Here is a 27,637-nt window from a genome sequence, read left to right as displayed (position 1 = left end):
AGATGTGTATAAGAATATATACATATACAGTATACATAGACAAACGTATACAAAATCAGAGTTGCTGCACTATAGGCAAATTGTATCATAAAATTTCATCCCGAAAAATTCATCTAGTACTCAAAGACGAGATCCCCGGGCGCAACCCCCTTCAAGTTAGTGACTTAAAATGGGAAAAGCGGTACCGTCCCCACTCCCCCAACAAAATCAATTCTGGAATTGCTACTATACGACATTTTTCAAACAATTCGAAATTCTGTTTAATGTTTTCAATTTTGAACCATGCTAATACAATAAAATATTGATACTGGCACCGCTATCATAATAATTGAAGAACGTCAGTCTGAATGTAAGTATATCTTGAAAGAAGCCCATAATAACTTGATTAGAAGCTTTTTAAATATTACTTTTGCAAACTGAAGAGGAGGGTTCTTTTCAAGATGGGCTTTCTTATTGAGATTAATCCCATCGGACTTCTATTCGAGGTAGGCCTTTACTCTTTTTGATTTTATAAGAACCAGTAAAATTTTGCCCAGGCTAGTGTTTTATTTTATTGTCTTGCCAATTTCAAGTTGAAAATTATCTTATTTTGTTCCTATTTTACACACTTTTGAAAGATGAAAAGTATACAGTATACTACTATAATGCCTTAAAGAACGTATTGCATAGTCATACAGTGGAGTTTTTAACAACTTCCTTGGTCACACATACCATAAATATATTTTTTTAAATATTTTTATTGGTTTTTGAGGTTTTGAAATAAAAACCCATTTTTTACCTCAGCCTCAATTTGTTCTGCTGTCTTATTTTGTTTTTATTTCCTAAGCAATATTTTAGCCTCAGTGTTCTTATGTGTTACAGCGATACATGTGACGTCGTGAAAACAGTTTAGTGTAGTACGGGTGGAAGAGTGTTTTCCCCGCTACCGGTCCCGGATTTGAATCCAATGATGTGTATGTTTTTATCATTATTTTTTTTTGTTTCATTGCCCGTACTAAACATAACATCTTATATATAAAGAGAATAATTATGAGATGTGTGTGGAGGATGCACTCGGTCAGTTTTTATTTAAAAACCTCGAAAACCAATAAAAATACGGAAAAAATCTTTATCTTCCATTTGTTTTAAATCATATAGTGATGTAGAATACTCTTTAAAGAATATTTTCCTTAAAAATTAATGATACGACTCTCCGTTAAGGAGTTATGATATGTTTAGCATGATATCAATAATGCGGTAAAGGCGTCTTCTTCACATACTCAAAAGGACATTCGAACTTCATGTCGAATCTAACATAATGTGCAAACCACATAACATCATGTCCAAACCACATAACGTCACGTTCAAACCACATGACATCATGACCAAACCGCATACATCGTGACCAAACCACATAACTGTCACGTTGTACTATCTATAGTATTGCATGTAACTACGTACAGTTTGTACAAACACTAGAACTCATCATGGTATGGTTCTCTGTCCTTTATTCAATCATCATGTCTCATCAACTCAAGTTCCAACCTTATATCGTCAATAGGTGGCGCTACTGCCAAAGCGTGTATAATCACAACACCACATCCTCCTTAACATTGGATAGAACCTTAAACAATTTTCCAGTTAAACTCTAAACAATTGTCTTCTTTATAAACTCAAAAACCAAATTTTCTTGATTGTGACAAAATCACTATAAATGCAACTTGTCTCTATAGATTTAACAGTTGTTTGCTTAGTTCAATATGAACTCATTATACCTTTTTGGTATTTTTATGTTTCCAAGACTCTTTCTCGTTATTATTTTCTTTGATAAAGTTTTCCCTTTTTCCTTCTCCCCCTTTCTTCGGTTATGGAATCAACTTCTATAATACTATCCAGCTCTACGTCACTTAAGGGATCATCTATTTCCTTTACACCGTCTACTACTTTCTTAACAAGGCTAACATTTCTCCAAAGTTGCAAGTCATTTCTTTGAATTCTTATGGCATCTCCTTTCCTTTGCTTAAGTAATACTCTATCTCCTACTTTTAGACAACTTTTCTTTGTATTAAGTTTTCTATCTTCATATTCTTTTCTGTTTATTCTCTGAATCGACTTTACGAATCTCGTCGTCACTTCTAGCTATAGTTATCTCTGGTAAGCGTGTTGACATTTTTCGCCCATTCAAAAGTTCCATTGGAGATATCTGTGTTGTAGTGTGTGGCGTTGCTCTGTACTGTAGCAAGTATTAATACAGTGCTTGTTATGTGTTTTGGTGTTAAGTTTGACATGAACCGTTCTACTTCCGCGTTTGCGCGTGGCCACAATGGAGTTATTCGTTTATGCTTAAACCCATGATATTCTGCGTAATGTCGAAATTCGGTGCTCGTAAATGGCGGAACGTTGTCTGTTTGGATGACCTGGAATTCCTTGTCATGCTAGTATGGCATCAAGTTTTGGCAACACTGCTTGTGCTGAAAACGACTATATAAATCGTATACGACCAAAAGATATTTTCAAATTATTGGTAATGGCCCTTTAAAGTACATTTGAACTTCCTTCCAGTGTGCTTTTGGCATGCTTGACATTTTTAAGGCTTCAATGCGTTCTACATTTTGTACATTTGATGCTTGACATGCGACACATTCTTTTATCTTTTCCGTAAATAATTTATCTATCCCTGGAAACCAGACCTTTTCTCGTATTAAGGCCTTCGTCTTCACAATGCCTTGATGACTAGCGTGTGCGATTTCTACCACTTTATCACGCAATGATTTTGGTATGACTGTAGTATGTCCTCTGAGTATGATGTTGTCCGTTACTGTCAGTTCATCTTTTAATTGTTTAAATTTGCGAAGTTCAGTTTCATTCCACAACGCATAATGATTGCTTGTTCAATTTCTGTAGTTGGCTGTCAACTTTGCTTTCAGCCTCAATATCACTCATTTCCATCGCTTTTGGAATCGCGTTGTAATTAACATGCTCAACAGTTTGCTGTTCTTCATCGACGTCTTGTGTCGTCTTGTTTGGGTGTCGACTTAATTTAGTAGTCAGACGGGTTGTCGTGTCAAGGTCGGTATTCCAACTCGTAATTATATGGCATTAATCTTAACCTCCAGCATTCAATTCTTGTGCTCATTGGCTTGTTATGGTTGAATGCTGAGTTTATGGTCAGTCATTATCTTAAATCTTGCTCCATATAAATACAGATGAAAACAACAGCTAACATTTCCCGCTCTGTTTGCGAGTATCTCTGTTCTACACCGGTCAACGATCTGCTTGCATGTCCTATAACTTTACCATCTTGGCATATCATAGCGGCTAATCCTGTTAGGCTTGCATCTACCAACACCTGCGAGTCTTTCTGAATGTCAAAGTATGTCATCACTGTAGGGTGGCTTTAAGTTTAATAAAGGCCTGTTCTTTTCTTGGGTGTCTGTCCATTTGAAATAGATATTCTTTTGCGTCAATTCACGCAGTGATGTTGTCAGCGATGCATAATCGGGAATAAATCTCGTCAAGTATTAAGTATTGCGTTTGTCCAAGAAAAGATCGAAATTCGCTTGTATTTGTTGGTCTTGGAGCATTTTGAATGTCTTCAACTTTCCTCGGATCAACTGCCAAGCCGCTACTGTTGAAGATGTGACCATAGAATTTGACTTCATGTGTTCTGAAAACAAATTTTTCTTTTTTTAGCATAACCCCATGTTGCTGTAGTCGCTCTAAGGTCGTTAGAGAAGTTAGAGAAAAAAATTCAGGCCATGGAAACGAGATGCTTCAGAAAGATCCTTGGCATCTCCTATAAAGACCACATCACAAACGAAGAGGTAAGGAACAGAATAAGACAAGCGATTGGGCCATACGAAGATCTGTTGACCATTGTAATGAAAAGAAAATTAAAGTGGTACGGTCACATATCAAGATCGTCCGGAATTGCCAAAACATTAAACATTCCTGCAAGGAACTGTGCAAGGAGGCAGAAAGAAAGGTAGACAAAGAAAGAGATGGGAAGACAACATCACAGAATGGACAGGCTAAAGCTAAGTGACACACTACGGAAGACGGAGGATCGAGGAGGATGGAAGGAACTGGTTGCTAGGTCATCTACGGTGCCCTAACGGTCAACTTGACTATGGGATGATGATGATGAAACCCGTACAACAGATTTCCCACTGCAGCTGAGAAAATTTCTGATGCTGCATTGACATCAAATATCAACCTTTTGTATCTATACAAACCAGAATGAGTAGTAAATGTAGTAAGAAATCTAGAAGAGGGGTACCTGATGATCGTAAATCTAGTTTACTATACACAGTGGCACCATTGAAGTCACTTGCCATGTCATCCAATGTTGGTATTGGGTGACGTTCTATGAGAATCGCCTTTATTAACCTGTCTCATATCAACACAGATTGGTATAGACCCACTCCCTTTTGGTACGACGACGATTGGGCTTACCCAGGGTGTCGGGCCTTCCACCTTTTCGATTATATTCAAATCCATTAATCTATTTAACTCTTTATCTACATCTTTTCTTATGTGAAATGGAATACTTCTGTGTTTCTGCTGTTTGGGTTTTACATTTGGATCAACAGGTAGCTTTACTTCAACACCTTTAAATTTTCCAATCCCGTCAAAAATTGGCTACTTGTCTACTTGAGTGTATTGACTGTACACCATCATCATTATCAGTAACGTTGGTTTCATTATTTTTATGAATATTTGTATCATTTTTATCAACTATATTATTGTTACAATCACCTAACCAGGTTTAGCTTTTCCGCTGACGTCCATGACAGTATGTTACCAATATTTCCATCAACAATGTAAACATCATCGTTACATTTTACTTCATTTTTTGCATGGAATGTTACTTTACAAACACCTACAGTTTTCCACGGTTCGTCACTACGAACCCATAAATTTTAACATGTGTTTTCTGAAGCATGGGCTTTTTCTTGAAGTTATCAAATACTTCACTTGCCATAATGTTAACTGAGGCACCCGTGTCTATAATGAATCTGACAAAACTTATCATCAACTATTTATTTATTTATTTATTCTGCCTTTAACGTGATAACACTTTCAGTGACGCAGCACTGATCTCACTAGTGGATCACATGAACAAAAAAGTAGAACAAAAACAAATATAAAAAAAATATACAGAAACTTAACTAAAATAAAAAAGAACCAATTGAAATGAATTAAAAAGAAGGCAAGAGAACAGAGGGTGGTCAGAAAGATATAATTAGTTTTCTGTTTTGATCAAAGTTTATAATTATATTTAACTATAATTGTACTACTGGGGAGTTTACTTTCTGGGATACCAAATACATACTTATTATGACCATTCTCATTATAATTTGTATAATATTCTTCAGTACTATTATGTATGACAGTATTCACCTTAGGTCTATTAAACTTGTTTGTTTGTCTCATTACGGATCTACACACGTTAGCAAAATGATTACATTTGTGACACTTAGTACATTCTTTGCCGTATGCCGGACATTTTCTTATTTCGTGATCTCTACCACAATATGTACATTTTTTCATTATATCTTTACTGTTAGACCTATGTGATACATGGTTACGTTTATCATACAGTATATTAACACTATTTGTACTCGTACTTTGTGCAATGTCTGTTGACTAATAGTCTGCTTGCTCGCTTGCTCGTGCTAACAGTAAGATGTCATTTAATGTTCTTTCTTTTTCCAACAACTTTCGTCGAAATTTATCTGAAGCACATCCAGCCAATATCTGGGTCTTAATTTCTCTTCCAATATCAGAAAAATCACATTTAACTGCATGTTTGTGCAACCTGGTATGATAATCTTGCATGAGTTCACCACTGTTTTGCAGGAGCCTTCTAAAAACCAATGAATCATAATCTTTATTATAAGTCAATCGTGACGTCATCACTGTAACTCCCAATGTTATTTGCCTACCGTACTCGCGCGAATAAGCAAACTGAACGTTTAATAGGAATATTCTAGACCTATATTAAATACTCAAGGAACAAATTTAGATGTAGGCCTACGGCCAGGCAGGAGGCCGCCAGGGCCTCCTCCTCCTCCTCCTACTACTACTACTACTAGGCCGTAGCCTAGCCTAGTTTTGAAATCATCCCACGATTTTACCTGTCTGCATGCACCGACCAAAAAGGACGTCAATGATTGTAGTCTCTCTCGAATGCTGAAATGTTTATTTCTTTGACGAAAGTCTATCAAAATAGCATTACAAACAAGTTCTTTCTAACACAATAGTTCTTCATCGTATCCGTACTGTACTGCTGATAGTTAATTAAACGCGTACTGCAGGAGCAAAAATCAGCATACGCAAAGCTAAATGTAAATACGCACACGTATACTGATCATATCACTATAGCAACCGATGACTGCTACACAGTTAGTTATAAAAAATTAAAATTAAAAGACGGCGATTGACTTATAAAGCAATTAGTAGAGCATGCATCGTACACTAAATGGAAAATTATTATACTTAGGTTAGATTTAATGCATTCAAAAATTTCCTTCGGGCCTTGCAGGCCCTCAGGAAATTTTTTCAAGCATTAAATCTAAATTTCGTACAATAATTTTCCTATAATGTACTATGCGGAGCTCTACTAATTGCTTATTATGTTAGGGACTGAAATGCGAACTTTATTTCGTCATAACTCGTCGTAGTACTAGCACTGCTTGTACTGCTCGATCCCGACGCACTACTCGAAGACGTAACTGCTGCCCTAGAGCCATCTGCCGCGGCAGTGGTAGGCCTAGGCCTGGAAGTAGGCTGTTTTAATAGAACATTTACTTCGTCCTGGAGATCTGGGCCTCGGAATCGATCGGAATGACTATGCACGTTAAAGTTACTGTGCTATGTTCATAAACGTGGCTGTGCTATTCAACATGGCTGCGGTCGCATTCTCGTCGTGGTGTGACTTTGCTCATCAAAATCTGAGATTTGACTAAGTTACTGTTATTTAATCTGCCATGTAGGGTGATGATCCTTGCCGCCAATGTCATGTTGTACTATCTGTAGTATTGCTTGTAACTACGTATACTTTGTACAAACACTAGAACTCATCATGATATGGTTCTCTGCCCTTTATTCAATCATCATGGCTCATCAACACAAGTTCCAACCTTATATCCTCAATAGGTGGCCAAAGCGTGTATAATCACAACACCACAATAACATCATGACCAAACCACGTAACGTCATGACCGTACCACATAACGTCATAACGATTGCACATAATAGGGTGTTTGCATAACCGGAGATACTAACAGCGTTCCTAGAGTAACACACTCTAGTTTACATTAATTTTCGTTGTAAACGAAGTCTATTTTACGCTAGCAACTAGTCGAATGAAAATTGAACACGCTCATTGATATATAGCGCCGCCGTGCGGACGGGGTAAAATTGCTCTCCGTGTACCCACAATGCCTTCGAACGGACGTTCCACTATATTGGGAAGCTGCTCTATCTTCTGCTATTTATTATCTTTGGTAAAGGCTTTCGTGCCTCCTCGATTCGAAGTTTGGCGGTTGCCATGCCGACGGTAAAAGGGACTGTCTTAGATTGTTCACGTTTTCGAATGCTTATTGTTTTCGAATGCTTATGATTTGTACTGTTTCAACCAATATACTGTAATGCTGTTGTGCTATAATTAGTACTGATTGAGCCTGTTGGATGATAGGCCTAACATTTTTAATGCATGCTTTGTTATGTTGTAGTACTTTTAATTGTTCTTTCAGTAATCTAGTTCAACCAAAATGAGGTTATAGATCAACCTAATCTAGTTTAACGAAAATGAGGTTATAGATCAACCGTAAGTGGTTCTAATTCAACTAAAGGAAAAATCAAAGGAAGTGTTAAACTTGAATAACGTTTGCGTCTACTCGCTTTATTTGAGGCCAGTACACATATCATTCCCGCATATCGATCTTATGTAGGGTATTTTGCAACCAGAAAATGCATTTTAATCCTTCGCGCTGACGCCTTGATTCCCTTATCAGCTACACATGAGTCATTCTTGGAATATTGCATTATACTGCGGGGTATACAGAACTATAGACTCAGGAATAATATCTTACCAGCAGCAAACACGGGCAGCTATAGTGACAATATTGATAGCGTTTAAAATCTAACAAAATAATATACATAAGCAACTCATAAAAAACATGCCTAACCAATTATAAATCTTCCTACTGCACATCAACACAGCTATAGAACCCTGTCTAGAAAATGGTACGATGCATCTCAATCAACGCCAACGGTGCACAGATGCTGTGATGCCAATACATTTTAAACATGAAATTTAGGCGTAATAGTAGCAACATTTCAAAAAAATTATTTCACTAGAATTCTTCTATGATTATTATTAAACATCAAGATACAAATATTTAATAAAATACTTTAATGAATTATTCGATATTCTGAAAAAACGTTTACAGGTTTCACCTAAACCTCCTGGCTCGAATGCAAAATGCGTCTATGGAAAACTGACCATTCCCACCCACCTTTCATACGGTAATTTGTAAAGTGACATACCCTTTTTTCAACCAATCAAAATAAAACCTACTTTAAAAGAATCTATGAATAATATTTTTTTCTTTCTAGCAAGTGTACAAGAAGCTTTTATAATGGTGAATGCTCAACAAAGCGATTTAAAGACAACAGAACCCTCTGGAAATCGAGAAAAATGGCCTTTTACCCGGGCTCCGGTCATGCTTACGAAAAATGCAAAAACACAGGGTCTTTTTTAAGCTTTTGAAATTTAAATAAAAACAAGTTGCCTAAATAACTGAACTATAGCATATCAAAAGTACAGAATTATCTGACAACAGGTAGCGGAGAACGGACGATGTAAACACATGAATTGGCCATTTAACCCGAAAATGCCAGCCCGCGGACAGCGTGCCTCCCGATGTGCCGGTAGCTTGGTCGAAAATGTTGATCATAAGATCCATATACCTTAGTTTTTCAGTAATTCGTTTGTGATATTATCGATCCCGTGGACTATGTTGTTTTTGCAAATGTTTATTGCTGAAATAACATCTTCAACTGAGATTTCTATATCACTGAGACAGTTTTTGTCTTTTCAACATTTTTTTAGTTTTGTAGCAAATTAGCAATATTACATATTTCAATGACTTCTTCATCTCTATAGTCATTTATATTAACAATTATTTTACCAAAAGTCTGCCAATCTGGCATGATGGTTTGACTCATAATATATTTGTCGGTGGTAATATCATTGGTATTTGGTATGATCGAATCACTGGCCCTGTCTCTTATACACATCTAGATGTGTATAAGAGACAGATATTAAAACTCTTTTCAATTAAGTCAGATGTTGTTTTTTGTTTTATAGCATTTCTAGCCTGTTTACGTTGATCCTGGTGCCTGTTCCATAATTCATCTCTTTACTTTCGTCATATTCTATATTTTATACATAGCGCCAAAGGCTGTACTGGCTTTGCACCTTTCTTTTATTAAGTGGTCAATTTCTGAATCCCATCAGTATTTTCAATTACTTTTTTTTTCCCTATTTGATGCCAATTTCGTTTGTAGCAGTATTTATTTACTTTAACGTTCTAAGATACCCATTAATAATTTTGATCATTGTAATTTTGTGGTTCCCAGTTCTCAAAGACACCTCCAATTTCAGTTTGGAAAGTAGACCAAAATTGTGTTCTCTTTTAATATCCTAGATTGGTTTTCAATATTTACTTTTAATTTATCGTGGTTCAAGTTTAAAAGGATGGTTTTTAAACCTAAAGAACAAAACATTGTGATCACACCCTATATGATATTCTCTATTTTTATCAACAATCACTTCTTTTATATGGTTGTGGGTATTATTTGACACTAAAATATAATCATTCGTTGTTAAAGATTGTCTTTTATTCATTTGCTCTTACTCATACCTAGGTGCAATTAACTACAGTCATATCAACATCATCACAAAAATTGAGCAAATGATGACCATGACGACATGTGCTTTTCTGGAAGTCAACGTGGCAAAATAATTTATTTTGCCGTGACGACATGTACTTTTTTTGAAGTCAACTTGGCAAAATAATCTACTTCGCCATGACAACATTTAATTGTTACTATGTCGACTTGGCAAGGTAATCTATATTGTTATGACGACATGTGCTTTTCTGGAAGTCAACTTGGCAAGATAATGTATCTCTTAGTTGTGTCTTCGGTAAAGTAACTTACCGAAGACACAACTAAGATATAGGCTATGTTCTCACACGGCAGCTAACGGTGTTAGCAGGATCCGGATCGTGCTAACCGTTAGCTGTCGTGCGTCCATGCGAGAAAATCCCGATCTGGATACCAACAATATGATGATCGAATCACTGGCCAATAAGAAACTGGAAATTGTAAACGCGTACGTGTGATTGGTTGATGATAGAAACGCCGTCAACTTGCTAACCGACAGCGCTTGCTAACCGTTAGCGTATCCGGATACCGCTAACGGTTAGCGCTAACCGATCATGCGTACTCACGCAGGTGCTAACGGTTAGCGCTAACAGTTAGCTCTCGATCCGGATACTGGGGCTCTCGTGAGAACCAGGCTTAAACAAAGTAGATAATCAAATATTCCACTGGTCCATTTCGTGATTTATGCTATGGAAAATATGACATTAAAAAATATAGGCCTAATAATAAAATATAAAATTATTTTTATTTTTACAGGAATGACTCTTGGTGTTATAATTTCTAGTTACGTGTCTGGATGGATTTCTTCTGCTTATGAATTCGGTGGATGGCCAATGTCATTTTATATATACAGTAAGTTGAACTATTTTATATAAAATACGAATGATTAATGATAATAATTCTCCTTCAATTCATGTTCTCCCCTTTCTCCCCCTTATCAATCACTGTAGTTATGTTCCTAATCTGTCTTCCCGGTAGGGTACAAAGCAAATCCCCCGTCTACTATGGCTTTTTTTTACGTTTTGATGTTTTTACACGCTTTTGCAACTTAACTGAAAGGGTCCCGCTTTGCTCATTAAGGGCCCAACTGAAATGATTTTAGGTCAAGGCCAAAGTGCATATTAATATGCCTGATCCTCCTAACAGTGGCTCCTGGCTGTCAGTGAGAGTCAATAGATGTTACGTCACTGCCCTTAAATTACTTTGCTGAACCACAACATTCGATCAGCACAAAATATCAACAATATATAGTAACTCGAGATGGATATGTTGTGTTTCGTACACTGACTCAACAGACACATGATATACACACGTCTACTCTTAATGACTCATTAGCATATTTACATAGTGTGATATATGTAGAAGGCTCACTATATCCTCGTTATTTAAGTATGAGATTAAATGTGCTTTTCTATTAAGCATATAATAGTGTATTAAGTATTACCGTTTACTGAAATCTTTATAACACTTTTCACTAACTACTAACTCTATAACAATAACATTTTCACTAACTTTTAACACTACTGTGAATCTACAGCGTTGAATCTGATATTTGAGTAGTGTATAGATATAGCATACATGTAGTACTGATTCTGAAGGATATAAACACTGTGTTAAGACAATTTTATCAATTGTTTAATGGTGATTTTTCACCAACATTTCGTTCATATTCATTATAAATAAGAAGTATTAGATTTACCTTGATCTTGAAGCTAAAGCGTTAATGCTTATTCACCCCTCTGTCTAAGTCTCTTTCATACGGTTTAAAATTCTGGTGGTGATTTAGCCAGTGTTCTTCGAGCCTTGATTTGAATTGATTAATTGATTGTGAACCCACAGCTTCAACTGACAAATTATTCCAATTGTTAATTACTCTCGCACTAAAATTTTGTTCTCCCCACTTAGTTTTGACTTTTGGTTTCTTTAATTTTAGTGAATGTCCCCTAGTAACAACAGTTGTTGAAAATTCAAATTGGGGTACCAACTTCCAACTTATCAAAACCATTAACAATTTTAAAAACCTGGATAACTAATGTTCTCTTCCATTTATAAGCTAGTGTTGAAAGTCTTGTTAGCCTATTCTCATAATCAGTCCCCTCAACTCGGAAATTAATCGAGTAGCTTTTTGTTGTAATTTCTCTAAACTATTTTCATCTTCAAGGAATCTAGGCACCCAAACCATTATTACAATATTCTAATGATGGACGAATTAATGACTTATACAATAACAAAAAGCAATCTGAATCCAAACGTTTAAATAAACTTTCAAAACAAAATTTAATGACAAGAAAGATCGACGTTTCGGGTCCATCATGGAACCATTCTCAAGATCAAGATCGACGTTTCGGGTCCATCATGGAACCATTCTCAAGATCAAATAAATTGATCTTGAGAATGGTTCCATGATTGACCCGAAACGTCGATCTTTCTTGTCATTAAATTTTGTTTTGAAATTATATAGTAAGCGTCTCTTAATTCGTAGTTTAAATAAACGTTGAATAATTCCCAATTTCTTATTCGCCATCTATATTACATGCGAGACATGAGACCGGAAATTCAACCTATTATCTATAACCACGCCAAGATCTTTCACTTCACTAACAGCTTCTAATTCAGTCCTATGTTCTCCTCCACCAATGTAGTACTTAGGCATAGATGTGTTTTAGAAAGCAGATATTATATTATAACCATTCATTTTACCAAACCTGACGATATTCTATACACTGACTATATGACGTACCACTGTTTATTAAAGACTGTCTACCAACACAGGCAAGAAAAACCTTACATAACCAATTAAAAAATTGAATGGCTCAATTAAAACGATCAAAAACAGATGGAAGTACAAATAGTTTTCATTGATTTACAGACGTTTTTACCAGCCAATGAGATATTTATATCTCTAATGTATGTTGAACCTTGGAAAAAGAATTTTATGTAAATATTTAACGTGACAATATAAAGAGAATAAACTTGAACGCGAACTTGAACATCACTATTATATAGAAGGAATATAATTGCTACCACACAAGTCATATCTAGACCTATACTATACCGTACTCGCGCGAATAAGCGCCCGGGCGCTTAAAATATTTTTTTTTGCACTTTTTGAGGGGCGCTTATTTGAACGGGGCGCTTATTCGAACGGGGCGCTTATCAAAACAGAGTGGAAATTCAGGGGGCGCTTATGGAAATAGATGAAAATCGAGGGGTTCTTATGAGAACTTATTAAATTCAAGAGGCACATTTTGAATGAAAAACGATTAGAAAATGACCAGGAAACCACAAACTACGAATGGTGGTGTGGCGGAAAAGATAATCGTCCAGAGAGCATGGCTTGTCATGACAAGAATGTTGTGAGTACAGTATTACATAACAGCAGAATAGCAGATGAAAGTAGTGGTGGTGGTTAGCTTGTTAGCCATCGGCCGATTGATATTAACAGGATGGCATGATCATTGCAGGTTTTCTGGTTTTCTTGAAAACTCAGATGAGAATGTGTTAGGTGCAAATTGTCGGAAAAGCAGTAGGACTAGGCTATAGAAAAATGTAAGAAGATGAGAGTTGGAAATTTACTGTCTCTCCGGGGAGCTCTCATCTGTCCAAGATAAATATCTTCATTTTGATATTGACTAAAGGAGAATGTGATTCCACTCCACACCTCAAATCATGCCACCATCCACAGTCCAGGATTGTTTGAATTAAAAGGGGGCGCTTATTCAAACGGGGCGCTTAAGGAAAAGTTTTCAAGTTTTTCGCGCGAGTACGGTACTCAAATAGCCAGATTCAATATTGCTCAACATTACAGTGTTTTTTTTTAATACTTTTAACGACCATGCTGTACGTAAATTGTATCTAGTCATTGGGATATTATTACAATAGTCCATTAATTTTCACTGTCTTGACTACCAAGGCTTATTTTAGAGATTGTTACCCTACGCGGTAGCTTTCACCTGCGCATAAGCACTGCAGCTTACTCGATACACCACTGAACACCTCTTTCGCGAGGGGAAGTTAAGCATGCAGCTTTTCGCTGAACTGATCTAAAATAGAGCCCTCTATAATTTCTGCCTTAAGTGCATGGGGAAAAAATTATGCTTCCCGCTGCGCTTCTTGAGTTGTTTAATTTCGCTTATTGTTGACATGCTTGAGTGTCTGCTTGTTTGTTTGTAAATCTATGTTCTCATTCCGTAGTTTGCTTTGGATTGGAGCTGTGTCCTTGTAGTTTAATTGGAGCTCTTCTTGTATTTTGCGTAAATTAAGTGTATACGGTTTCTTTTGTACCTTCGTCGTTGTTCTTTGTGGTAGGATCTTTCATCTATTCGCTTTGATCCCTTCGCCTATTCCCAATGAGCTTGTTTTCTCTAACCAACGGCTTCATTCTAACGACATCTCTCCTTATTCTAATGGTTTCATTCAGATCTTTTGCTTTACTATCGTAGTTTTCCTTCATTTTAACTTGTTTGCGTGCAAGTTATATGTGTGTGATTCATTGTGCACTCGTGGTTTAGAAGTGTTGCTGTGGTTGGTAGGAGTGTGCGTGTTCTCCTATTCATCAATCTTTATGCAAGACTTGTTTGGAGACCTTGTGTTGGGGTGTTTCTATCTAGGCAATATGTACATCGCATCCTGCCTTCAGCGAGTTTATGATTATGCGATTTGCTGTTTTGACGGCTGACTCTGCCTCTGTTAGCCTGATTGTTTTCCGGGCTGTTCTTGAGATGGTCAAAGTCCCATTAATTTGAAAATCGTTTGAAAGACTTATATTGCGGGCCGTTATGGCTTACCACTTGCGACGGTGTACCATAACGCGCAAAATGAGCTTATAATTAACGCGTAATGCGGAGTTGGCATGACTTGATATACAACACGGAGACTATACTGTTTACCTCAATCAATGCCATTTATTCTTTTGGCTCTACAAATCATATCTCTTCTGGATACTTTACTATCGGTTACACACGCTCCGGGCAATTGATCCGGTATACATGCTGGCCGCTACCCAGCTGCCTAACAATTAGTTTTTCAGCACTTACAGTGTAAGTGGCGTAGTGTAGTGGAGCACTAACATGTAAATTGGCATTCAAATTAATACGTTAGAACAGATCCTTAATTCAACTGCCGTTACATGGTTCCCTGTAAAGATGACATTTTTATTAATTATAATCTTTGCACAATAAATTATAAGTTATTCCATAAACATAAATGCTTCCATAGGCCTCTATTATTTCTCTAAACAAAACGTTAAGTAATTTTCTTCGAATATAATTATGGTAAATTTAGAATTACTTCTTTTAATAAAATTCATTAGCGTTTGGTCCTTGTAACAGGGATTGAACATCCCATGTAAATTAATAATTAGTTTATTTAGCCAACAATAAAATCAATTTGTGTACAGTTACCTCTCAAGTATCTTGTGTTTTCCAGTCTAGAGTTGAACTTTTCGCACTAGTCCATCGATATCACCACACAGTGTTACGTCACGATACTACGTGGCACTACTTCGTTGCTATCGTTGCAAAATGCGTTCAACCCGACGCCATTTTCTCCACTAACAAACTATTGATCCCAATTAATATCTAACGTAATTATTAAGATGTTGTATCTTACTTTTTCTTTGTAGATTTTAATTGATGATTAAAATGTGTGTTCGATAACTAATATAATGCGAGCTTTTGTGTTTTTAGTACATTTTGATGGTAAAATATTAGATTTTAAAATGCCTATTCCAGAAAGCCTATGCAGTCATTCAGGCGTAATGAACGGTAACCTACGTCTGTTGACAACAGAGTGCGCCACACCTGGCATCGTGACGGACACGACTGTGGTACTCTATAAACATCGATGACTGTTCCGAGTTTCTATTGGTTTCTAGGCGCATTATCGTCCTTGATCAACTTAATATCTCCAATTTCCATATTTCGTTGGGGATGAGTCCATTTTTGCCGAGTCTGTAGAGTAGCAAGATACTGTACTCCCTTTTCCAACGTTGCCAGAATTGATCAGCACAATAATGCACTCTCCGCCATTGCCGACGAAAATACACATCGGATCCTGGAACACACCTTGGGAAGGAAGAATCTTTTGCCTTCATGGTTAGTAAATGGTTTGGGGTTAGAGGCTCAGGCGAATTAGACTCAGATAAAGTGTTTACTGTTTAAAAGGGACGAGAGTTCACAATATGTACTTCTGATAACAGTGCTGTAAGCGATTCATTATCCAACTGATCGCCACAACGGTGTAGAATAGGTTCCAACGCACTTCTCAAAGTTCGTATCATACCTTCCCATATGCCACCCATGTGGCTTGTGGATGGAACATTAAACTTGAACGAAATCCAATCACAATTCTCACTTAATAGATAATGTTTAATTTTCGCTTCTGCAAACTCATTCCTTGCACCTACAAAATTCGTACCTTGATCAGAACGGATTTGTCGTACAGGTCCTCGGATGCTAATAAAATCGTCGAATGATTTGAGGAATGAGTTCGTCCCCAGGAATTGACCGATTGTAGATATATTGCTCTGCTATACACTGTGTATGAAGCCTATGCCACATGGAGAAATTCCCTTCTAAATGTAGTATTTACTACGAAAATTAAAACAGCATTCTTCTAGGCCTAAGCTTATATTTTGTACAATACTATATCATTACATCAAAGCAAATAAAATTTTAATTTCATTCAAACACATTGTCACACAAACAACGTCCAACCAAAGAACACCGTTAAATCAGGTCTAGCCCCCATCGAGCGTCGGGGAAGAACATCTGAACAGGACCACTTTGTAGAGAGCACGTGACCGGCTGTACAAACTATGCTATGAAGCAAGAAGTAAAGAGCCTCGTCTGTCATTTTTTGTAAGATATTGTATTTAATCATCACAAATATTAAGTCCAAAAAAAAAAAATTCTGGCCGAGCGTTGAACCCAGATCGAGCGAAGAACATCGAGAAAGACCACGTGATCCACCCTACGAAGTATGCTAGGAATCAAGAAGTAAACAACCTCGTCCGTCATTTCTTGTAAGATATTTAATCATCACGAATAAAGTAAGTCAACCAAATAGTTTTAATGTTTTATTAACACATTTTCCCATGTCGTCACTAACAAAATTAACATTCACAGCTGATTTGAGAGAAAAGGGCCTCTGCAAATTAGCGCCGTCGTTAGCTTCGGGCACCTCAGCAAATTGAAGAAAGCCGACGCTAATTTCGAGAGGGTTGTAGCAATGTAGATTATTATTCCATTGTATACAAGTACAATGTTTAGATATAAAGAACGTGAATTCAATTACGTTTTTTTTTACATGCAAGAAGACTATATTTTTATTTTATGTAGCTCATAAATAGATAAAAACAAATTATAGAAAATTTAGCCCTGACGAATGACAGTGTTCTGTCCATAAATCTAGGCATTTATCTCACTGGCTGTTTTACTTTTACGTTTAAATCTTAGCTGTTTATTACCAATTTTATATCTCATTGATTTTTTCAGTATTTTGCATTATGAATAGATGTTGTTATAAATTATTTATATTTTGTATATTTGCAAAGGTAATTAAAAATACCTGCATGAAAAAAGGGCACAGTACTAGCTGTTATGTAAATGATAGTAAGAAAACTAGTTAGTAGTTAGAATTAGAATCAGATTGCTGAACTGCAATTGAATGTAAATAGTTTAAAAAGAAACACTGTGAAAGAAAATACATAATTACAGTACAAACATTATTTGATGTGCTATCCATTTATTTATTGTTATTGAATATTAAATTAACCACGAAATTTTTACTCTAAAATCAAACATTGCAACACAATTCAAAACTTAAAACTCAACACTTTTAAATGGCATCTTACAGTAATTGTTTTTATTTTTTTCCTCAGGTAGGGGTGTACACCCCTCTCAAACCCACCCCCGCTCGGGCCAAAGAGCCCTCTCATGTCGCTCCGCAACATGTTCCTTTGCGACATCGCGACATGTTCCTCCACCTATTACTAAAAATCCTCCTGTTATAATATTATTTTAAAATGGCACCCCTGATAATGTATGTGAAAGTAAAAAGTTTCGACACACGAAACGTCATCTGCACTCAATTAAATTAATACCGTCAAAATGTCAATGACCTGACTGGAGGGGACCTGACGTTTTTTTTTTCCCATTTTGTTAAGCAGGTCACTAGACGATGGGTATTCTTATATTTCTCCTGATTCTGTGTACACTGCAATACATTGTCCTAAACCTATATGCCTTCACACGGCTGTTATTCGTGAATATTATAATGTTTAATCCCCTTAAATAATTAAATAAAGGTGTACTTGGCGGGGTGCGTACCTTTGGTCCGAAGGCCCGTTGGTCTGAAGGGTCTTTGGTCCGAAAGTCCGTTGTCCGAAGGGTTTCTGGTCTGAAGATCCGAATTTTAGTGACTTGGTTTTCAAGGATTGTAAGTTTAACATTTCGAAATCAGTTTTTGCTTATAAGAAGTTAGTATAGTAAAACTCCTCATCAAAAAACAAAAATAAAATAAATCAACCAATACGTTTACAATTTTATATTTATGTGATCTAGGCCTATGCTTTGTTTTGCATATATAGGCCTGTTCTCGGTTTTTTATTCAACAAGCAATAATTGTATGCACTAGTAGTCCCCAGTATATGTTTTTTAAATCATATTTTTTTCTCTATATTTGAAATATATTTACTTCGGACCAACAGACCTTCGGACTAAAGGCCCTTCGGACCAAAGAACCTTGTTTATGGGCGTTTTTTTAACTGAAGATTTACTGTAGGTTGTATTGTAAACACAACGGGAAAATAATGACATTGCCTAGGAACGGGGGCGCAATAATGTAGGATTGATTGGAACACCGACCCGGCCCCGGTCCCCCATTTTGGGAGGTTAAAAAAAAAAAAAAAAAAAGAAAGAAAAAGAAAAAAATGATAGCCCAGAACGCTTCAAATGTTATTTTCGGGCGTCTAGAACACGCCCCCTCCCCTCTTTTGGACATCTCTGGATCCGCTCCTGCAGGCCCATTGCTATGTGGCACTAAACCTAAAATTAGGCCTAAATGTATTAGTGGATTTATTCGAGGAGATACATTGGTGAGTCCATTTGGGTTTTTTCTTGTTTCTTTTGTTTTTTCTTTTATTATTGAGTGGAGTATCAACGCGACAACCTCATATTCGTCGTAAAAAACAGAATAGGCATGGGCAGAGGCTATCCTACACATGGGATTCTACAAAACTCGGCTCCAATCCAACTACCGACCGCAACAAATCTTGAATTAATCACCTTATATATTTACTATTATGTAAGTTCCTAAACAAATATCAATTTTGTACGTGCCTGTTTATTTAGAAACTGTTAATACAACACTTTGCGTCTGAATGAACAATTTCTGAGCCTTCTGCCTTTTCGCTTGCGTCGGAGAAGTAATGTATTTCGGAAGATTTATTTACGATATCTTCACACCACTGTCCCCATCTGGAACGCAAGTCTTCTGTTAACGAGTTATCCCAGTCTAGATTCTGCTTACACATTGCCTGTAAGAATCAACCTTACAATAATTAATACTTGGGCTGCAAAGCCAAATGGATCATAAATAGAACTGATTGTTCCTAAAATGTTTCTTCTAGTGGTAGTGTAATCCTGCATTTAAATGAGTCACTTTTTAATCACCACGAATCCCCAAGAGCACGCTCTAATGGTAAAGTATCGTACTTCAGATCTATGTCTTTCACTAATTTGCCCCTCTCATCTTTCGGAATTTCCTTTAAGACATCGCGATCATTCGATATCCATTTATGAAGACGTAACCCAGCCTTGGCATATAATGCTGTTCTATTTGTTATCAATGTTATAGTTTCATTACTAGAGGTTACAGAAATTAATCGACATAGAAATTATCTCGAATGAAGCCCGCAGCAGTCTTACCAATATCTTTTTCTCCATCATCGCTGCCTGTCTCAAACCATAGTTCGCACATGCTGGAGAACTGAGGTCTCTGCAATCTTTCGATACATAAAACTGATGGAAGATGCCCTGAATATCTGCCATCAAGGCAACCATTTCTCGTCTGAAACGAAGCAGAACTCCTAAAAGATGGTTGAGTAAGTTAGGTCCAGGTAGTAAACAATCATGAACAGAGATACCTTTACATTGGCAATAAATTTTGTTCCTAATTTCATTTCGTTTACGGTATATTTTTTGCTTATCCTGTATGCTTGCTTTCAGTATTCATACTGTGTAATACTATAAAACTGTTTTTTTAAAGTGGTACAACCACAAGGTCAATGTAAAAAAAAACAAAAAAAAAAACCCAAAAAACATTTATAGTGATTTTGGATTGATAACATCGTCATAAATTTGTTTTTTGTTTTACTGTAGATAGATGTTAGCTTGTGTTTTTAGTTAATGTTATTTATAATAAGAATTGTACTAAGTGCAATTTTAGTTGACATTAACAATTTTTTTTTCTAACACGATGGACTTTAATGTAATCCAATGGAAGTTTTGGAATTGATGTGCATGATTGTCATGGTAATGCAAACACCCTATACCCATTGTATGTTCTTTAGCAAAAAAAAATTATGTAGTAGGTCTTATATGATTTGACACCATAGAATATAATCAGTGTAAATATAATGATTGATTGCAGTATATTGTAGAAACATGGGCATATATGTTTGCAAACCATGGGTTAAAATGTAGTTGGTCACTGGTTATATTTTATATATGTAATGGCCAACAAGGTAAATTGTAGAAGCTAATTTAAAAAAAAATTATATGTATGTGTGTATTACTGTCTCTTATACACATCTAGATGTGTATAAGAGACAGATCCTAGCTAGTCTAGGCCTAGCTAGAGTAGGATAAGGCTAGCGCGACATGCGGACGTTGGTACGAGTAGGTTAGTCTACAAACTCGCCTAAAGTAATTGATTTTACCCGGCAGAACGAAAGAAGGAAACTCCTATTTCAAAAAAGGAGGTTGAATACCTAAATACTTTTTCAACTAAAGATGATAGAGGAACTAAGGTAGGTTCCATTATTTACTCACAATGTAAGGACGATGTAGATTTTAGTTTTCTGTATACTATTTTGATAGATTATGATATTGTAGAAGAAGAAATTTCTTTATCAAATAATAACAAAGCACCTGGGTTAGATGTATCACAAATGAATTGCTTACAAATGGTGGTGATATGCTATTCGGATCCTTATTAGAATTATTTAACAAAATTATTAGTATGGAGCAGATTCTACATGACTGGAATACTAGTATTATTATTGCTATCCATTAAAAGGGAGAAAAGATCTTGATAACTATCGGGGATATTGTTAACATCTTGTGTGTTAAAAATCTTTAATAGGATAATTGCCAAGAATATTTCACATTACCTTGAGAATAAAGATGCCTTTTCGGAGGTCCAGAGAGGATTCTGTTTATCCCATAAATGTGATGTCCATATATTTGTATTGAAGAGTCCTACTTGCTGTACATGAGAAAGGCAAAAATACATATATAGCCTTCCTGGACTTCCGAAAGGCATTTGATAGCATAATATGGAGAGACCATCTTATGAAGGCTCTCTGGAATTCAGGTGTAAGAAGTAAAATATGGAAAATTATCCATAGATTATATGATTCTGTTAAGAGTAGGGTTTCTTTGGTTCAATAAGTACTGATATTTTTGAGGTACATCAAAGCAATATAGGTTGGTAGCCTATTTAAGCTGACGATTTTGTGCTATTACAATAGAACAATAGCTCTCCCATCCATTAATTTCAGTTGTTCTGTGTGGTGTACAACAAGTAGACATATAACCAAATTAGAGCGTCTACAATTACAAATGGCGCGTTATATCGTTATTATTATTATTATTATTATTATTATTATTATTATTATTATTATTATTATTATTATATATTTAAAGCCTCCAGAAATACTCCAAGTGCTACATTATATAGAAATCAATAACTTACACAAAATTTCCCGCGTTAAATACTTTAGCTGGCTAACTTCATTGAGCACATTTCGTTGTCCCGGCTGCTACTCTTGGCTATGCTACAACTTAATTGTGGTCCAAGAGAGTTAAAATATAAATATAATATGTGATATAATTTTTAAATTTTGAATAAAGGTGTGCTATCCACACAAACGAGAAAAAAGTCCTCAATTATAAAACAGCTTGTATTGGAACTTCTTAAAACTTCTGTTTGGCTTGAGCAAGTACATTATTACGCTCCGGCCAGTACATACATTTAGCAATGATATTCCTAGGCTTATCAGTTTGACTTAACGGTGGCTTACCGTTTCATCATTGTCATCATCATCTTCATCATCATCATCATCTTCATCATCATCATCATCATCATCATCATTATTATCATCATCATCATTATTATTAGGGAGAAGTTATAGTGTTGTTGTCTACTATCCTTTAGAATATATTGTTTCCATGGCGAGATATATTCACATCATCTGCTGTTTGGGCGATTATTATTGGCTACTTTGCATACGAATTTGCATATTATGTCATTATTACTGAAGCACCGACTTTCATATATAGCATCTTAGGAGCTGATGTAAAAACAGTAAGTTGAAATCAAAAAATCCTAATATCAATATAACAATAACTGTATAACTTAAAGTATAATCATGATAAAGATTATACTGTATAAAAATGTCAATAAAAATATCAATTACAATCCAATGACAAGAATTATGAACATAACATATACATACACATGGACATAGCCAATGACAAGGACAAGGACTAAGAAGTGACAATGACAATAACATTTTGTAATAATGATAATAGATAAGATACAAGACAACAGATGGTTGCATTGGAACGTAAAAAGTAATAAAAAGTACAAGAGTCCTTTAAAATATTGATTATATACCGTAAAAACAATAGTTTGATAATACTGACAATGATAACGTAATGACAACGATATTGATAATGATAATGATAATAATGATATTTTCCTGATACAGACTGGTTTGTTGGTATCAGTTACAAATATTGTACGCTTTCCCTTCGTCATGCTGTCCGGGGTGTGTGCTGATTATATCATTCATTGTAGGTACTTAAGTGTTGCGAATACAAGGAAGTTGTTCGTAATTCTAAGTAAGATATTCTTGATTTACCACATTCTGATGATAACAATACTAAATGATTATGAACGCGATATAATTGTTAACTCTGATTTATGTCGATACGATTTGTATCCTACGAAAATGGCGCGATACCAAATTCGTGATCATACATTACATGTTAAAGATGTATTGTCCTCTAAAAATGACAAAAAAAAATATTTAAAAAATGTTTGAAATGAACTTGCTCATTTAAAGTAACATAAAAATTATTAACTTAAGCTTTGAAATTTTTCAATTTAAAAAATAAGTTTACCTTGATTTTCATATTGAATAATAATATAAATAAATAAAAATACTTCCAGTGACTAGAAGTGTTTCTACCACTTTCGCTAAAATAATTTTTTTTGGACAGATATTGGCGTGACGGGTGTCTGTTTTGTTGTTCTAGCTTACGCTGGTGACAATATTGTGACATTCATGATTTTTCTGACGATTGCCTTTTGTGCGCTTGGGTTCAATGGAGCAAGTATTTTACCGAACCCAATGGACATATCAAAAACATATTCAGGAATAATTGTAGGAATGATGGTTACTACAGGCGGATGTGCTGGATTTATCGGCCCACTAATTCTTGCTCTAATAATAGAGAATGACGTAAGTGTAACAACCGTTTATATATTAATAATAATAATAATAATAATAATAATAATAATAATAATAATAATAATAATAATAATAATAATAATAATAGTGTAGTTTTATATAGCGCACATATCCATCTAATGTAAGATGATCAGGGCGCTTGATATGTGGACTAGGAAATGTTCGAGATCAGTAAAATAGTTTGCAAGGAGATTATCAATAATAACATAATAGACCTTTCCGGAGTGTCAATCAAACTTAACAACTGACCAATCAGAAAAGCACCAGGATCGAATACGCGCGCGTCTCACAAACACATGTGTTGTCCCACAAACGCACGTGTTTGTGTATGTTTTAACACTGTAGGACGTTGTTGGACGTTAGCAACAATATCCAAAGGGCAAGGCTTCACGGAAAGGTCCATTAAACTTTCGGTACACCATGTGTTAAAATAATTATGGTTTTTGAGATAAACCGACTGTTCGGTTGTCTCAGAAGATTTCAGTGAATTTTCAAGGCTATAATTTATCTGGCGCATGTTTCTGAGGCCCAGGGTGCGATTTTTTTCCCGTATGAAATATTTGCATGAAATTTCACTCGGGCCATCTCGTATTGACTCGATTCGAGTTCGATACGAGGAACAAGAGCAGACACTTCGCAGTCGTGACGCTCAAGTTTTACTATTATTGCTCTTTATGTTTACCTACGGTAGGCCTATGATATCTTACGGATTTATGGGATGTATGTGTGTAATTAACTGTGACCTTCTTGTATATGTTATTAAATGTTAGTATAATATCTACAACAACAACAGCTAGTACCCCCTTTTATAAAGTGTAGATAGGTACAGTAATACCAAAGGCTAGAGAGAAAGAGGATAAACTATAGGCCTATAACTACAGGCAGAGTTAAGTCCACCTAGGCCCCTCCCTAAAAGTAGGCCTAGGGTCCTAGGCTGACACCAATAGTCACGCTTCACATGACGTTGATTGAAATTTTGGGGGGGAAAATGGAAAAAAAATAGAGTGCATAAGAGAAATATTATTAAATAATAATAAATATAATATACCATTTCGGCGTTATTGAACTTGGCCAACTATTCTTGTAATGTAATTAATTTTAAATAATAATAATAATAATAATAATAATAATAATAATAATAATAATAATATTATTAATAATAATAATAATAATAATAATAATAATAATAATTATTATTATTATTATTATTATTATTATTATTATTATTATTATTATTATTATTATTATTATTATTTCAGCATTAATTACCTTGGCCTAAGCCTTGTAATCAAGAACCTACAGATACTATTCTAGGCCTATAATCTATAATTACTAACTAGCCCAAGGGGAATATCTTTTGTGTTATTTCCCCTTAACTTCGTTTTTTTAATTGTTCCCTAATTTCTCTTTTGTCTAAGTTCCCTTTAAAGTAGGTTTTAGTAAGGTAAATAAATAAATAATAATCATTTCGGCATTAATTAACTTGGTCTATCCTTGTAATCAAGAACCTGCAGATACTTACTATGCCTAATATTAATAATAACTAGGATTAGGTCTCATTTATACATTCATTGGTGCTCTGCCATTTTGGCAGGTCTTATGGCATCCAGTTATTTTAGAGCTGCCTATTCTCTTTGAAAATATCTGTCACCCTGTTTCATTTGATGAAAACGTGCTTTTCCTTCCTCTTTGTGCTTTCCCCAGAAAGCGTATATTTTTAGTAGTTAGTAGGCCTAGGTAATTATGCAAAACCTAGACCTAACTAAAAAATAAAAATTGTCACAGTATGAACTCAAGTTCAAATAGGCCTAACACTTTTCATCACTCGTGCAGCTCAATCAAATATTATATATGTCATTTTATACGACCCATTAGTATTAGCATGGTAACATCAATGTATTTTTTAAAAATCAGACAGCGGCGTTCTCTCAGAAGTTGTTTTGTAGACGTTTATCTGTTGATGACCTTTTGACCTCCTGAATTCTGCAATGTGAGATTTTCGGCCCGGGTCGATTCAGTCGAGACGACCCGAGTAGAGTTTCATGTAAATGTTTCGTACGGAAAAAAAAATCGCGCCCAGGGTGGGATGGCGTAGGCTCCAAAAAAGTTATTAAAATCATATACCGCAATAACTCAGGGATGATGCCAGGATACGACAATTAAGGGTTTCAGGGGTATTAGAGGCGATTTTATAGATAACCTGCTAATACAGTATGTATAAAATACAAATAACTTATTCTCCCCGACAAATTGTGGTTTTCACCTGACAGCAGCTATCCCAGACGGAAAAGGTGGTGGGCCGGTGGGGGGGGGGTAGGGCTGACCCCGGCTCCTGCACTAACTATTGTAGCCTATTCCATCATTGTGTAAATAAAACTTACTTTGTATAGGCTATGATATGTTTTCCTGAATCTTAAATCCAAAATATCCGCCCTTTTAGTGAGAAATAATTAGTGAAATGATTGCAGCTGAAGGTCTGGAGTCTCAACCAAGATATTCGGAATCTTTCATTTTATTTTTGGTTTGCTTTCAGAATACATTTGAACGATGGTCTTCGATGTTCATGATAACTGCTGCAGTTGAATTCTTTGGGATGGTGTTCTTTCTAATATTTGCTAAAGGACAGAAACAAGAGTGGTCAGAAATTGACACAAGACAAAATGAAGAGATGAGAGCCCTAGTTAATAAATAAGTGATGATGATAATTTTACGATGTTGAGCTAGAGTTACTATCCTATATTATTTCAAAATTGAGTTGGTGTGTAAAATTAATAATAGTAAGGCATTGCAGTCTAGTTCACGGGAATATTACGCCATGATAATTCATAATTAATAATTCATATTTTTATCAATTTTAACTGCTTCACAATGAATGGAATCTTACAATGAGGTAATGTGCAAATATTAAAAAACAACAAGATGATTAATTAAGTGGCGTTGTGCATCGTGACGTGTTAGGTTTGTCATATTTCGTTAAAATGTATAGTCCACCATTGTGTGTTCTTTAGAAATTGGTAACAATGTGATGTTGAAAATAGAGACAAAAGGGGTTCATTAAATGACGTGGTATTTATTTCTGGCCTAGACTTTTAGTCCAACAAAGGAATCTTCTCGACCATTAAAATAATGAGGGTATTCAATGCATAGTTACCAACCTGAGAGATTTGAAATGTGTGAGTGACTACACCAGTTGGCTGGGGGAGGGGATGGGGTCCAGGGATGGCCCGTGGCGCTCCGACGATCTGAGCAAGGGTGTCGATCCGTGGTTGAAAGTGGGGAGGGGGGGACGGAATGAAAAATAAAGCCTTGGGCCGATTGATTTTAAGCAATGCAATTAACATTTATTTCCATACGAAATTTCAAAATATCCAGTGGCGGATCCAGTAATTTGAAATAGAGCTGGGCCCAGAGAGGGACTTTCACAGATGGACAGTGAAGACCACCACAGCCCCACCATGGTTGGGGCTGAGGTAAGAAAATTTATGATTATGGCACCTCTAGTTGGTCGGAATTGGCACTCTCAGACTGAATTTGAATATAATTTCCATTTTTCTCCACTTTAATATTTCGGGGAAAAAATAGGGATGGTGGGACAGAGAGGGACTTTCACAGATGGACAGTGAAGACAACCACAGCCCCACCATGGTTGAGGCTGAGGTAAGAACATTTATGATTATGGCACCTCTATTTGGTCGGAAATGGCACTCTCAGACTGAATTTTAATATAATTTCCATTTTTCTCCACTTTTCGGGAGAAAAAATAAGGATGTGGGCCGGCTGGGCCCCTTGAATCTGCCACTAAAATACTCATCATAACAAGTTTTTAAAATTATTCTTTTAGTCATAATTGTGCCCGCTAATATATTTCGTGCAAACTAAAATTCATAAAAATAATGGTTTATTATCTACTGATAGGCTTGTAACGTAGGCCTATTC

The 27,637-nt window shown here is 35.7% G+C and overlaps 2 protein-coding genes across 2 annotated transcripts in view; both read left to right on the top strand.

The window, feature by feature from the left end:
- The window catches only part of LOC117115347 (sialin-like), a 34,997-nt gene extending 20,796 nt beyond the window's left edge, over positions 1-14,201 (top strand). The window contains exons 4-5 of the mRNA XM_033259101.1: positions 10,696-10,791; positions 14,134-14,201. Of these exons, the coding sequence (XP_033114992.1) occupies positions 10,696-10,791; positions 14,134-14,201 (164 nt within the window). The remainder of the gene's footprint in view (positions 1-10,695; positions 10,792-14,133) is intronic.
- A 6,712-nt stretch (positions 14,202-20,913) lies between these two features.
- Positions 20,914-26,868, top strand: LOC117115367 (sialin-like). Its single transcript, XM_033259135.1, has 5 exons — positions 20,914-20,971; positions 22,381-22,530; positions 22,937-23,069; positions 23,451-23,692; positions 26,235-26,868. The coding sequence occupies exons 3-5, from the start codon at positions 22,985-22,987 to the stop codon at positions 26,391-26,393; spliced, it is 486 nt and encodes a 161-aa protein (XP_033115026.1). The 5' UTR covers positions 20,914-20,971; positions 22,381-22,530; positions 22,937-22,984; the 3' UTR covers positions 26,394-26,868.
- Positions 26,869-27,637: the final 769 nt, after the last annotated feature.

This window comes from Anneissia japonica, unplaced genomic scaffold (genome assembly GCF_011630105.1).
Source record: "Anneissia japonica isolate Jap-2015-1 unplaced genomic scaffold, ASM1163010v1 scaffold288073_len612986_cov165, whole genome shotgun sequence".
NCBI lineage: Eukaryota > Metazoa > Echinodermata > Crinoidea > Comatulida > Comatulidae > Anneissia > Anneissia japonica.
This window is presented reverse-complemented; position numbering and strand designations above follow the sequence as displayed.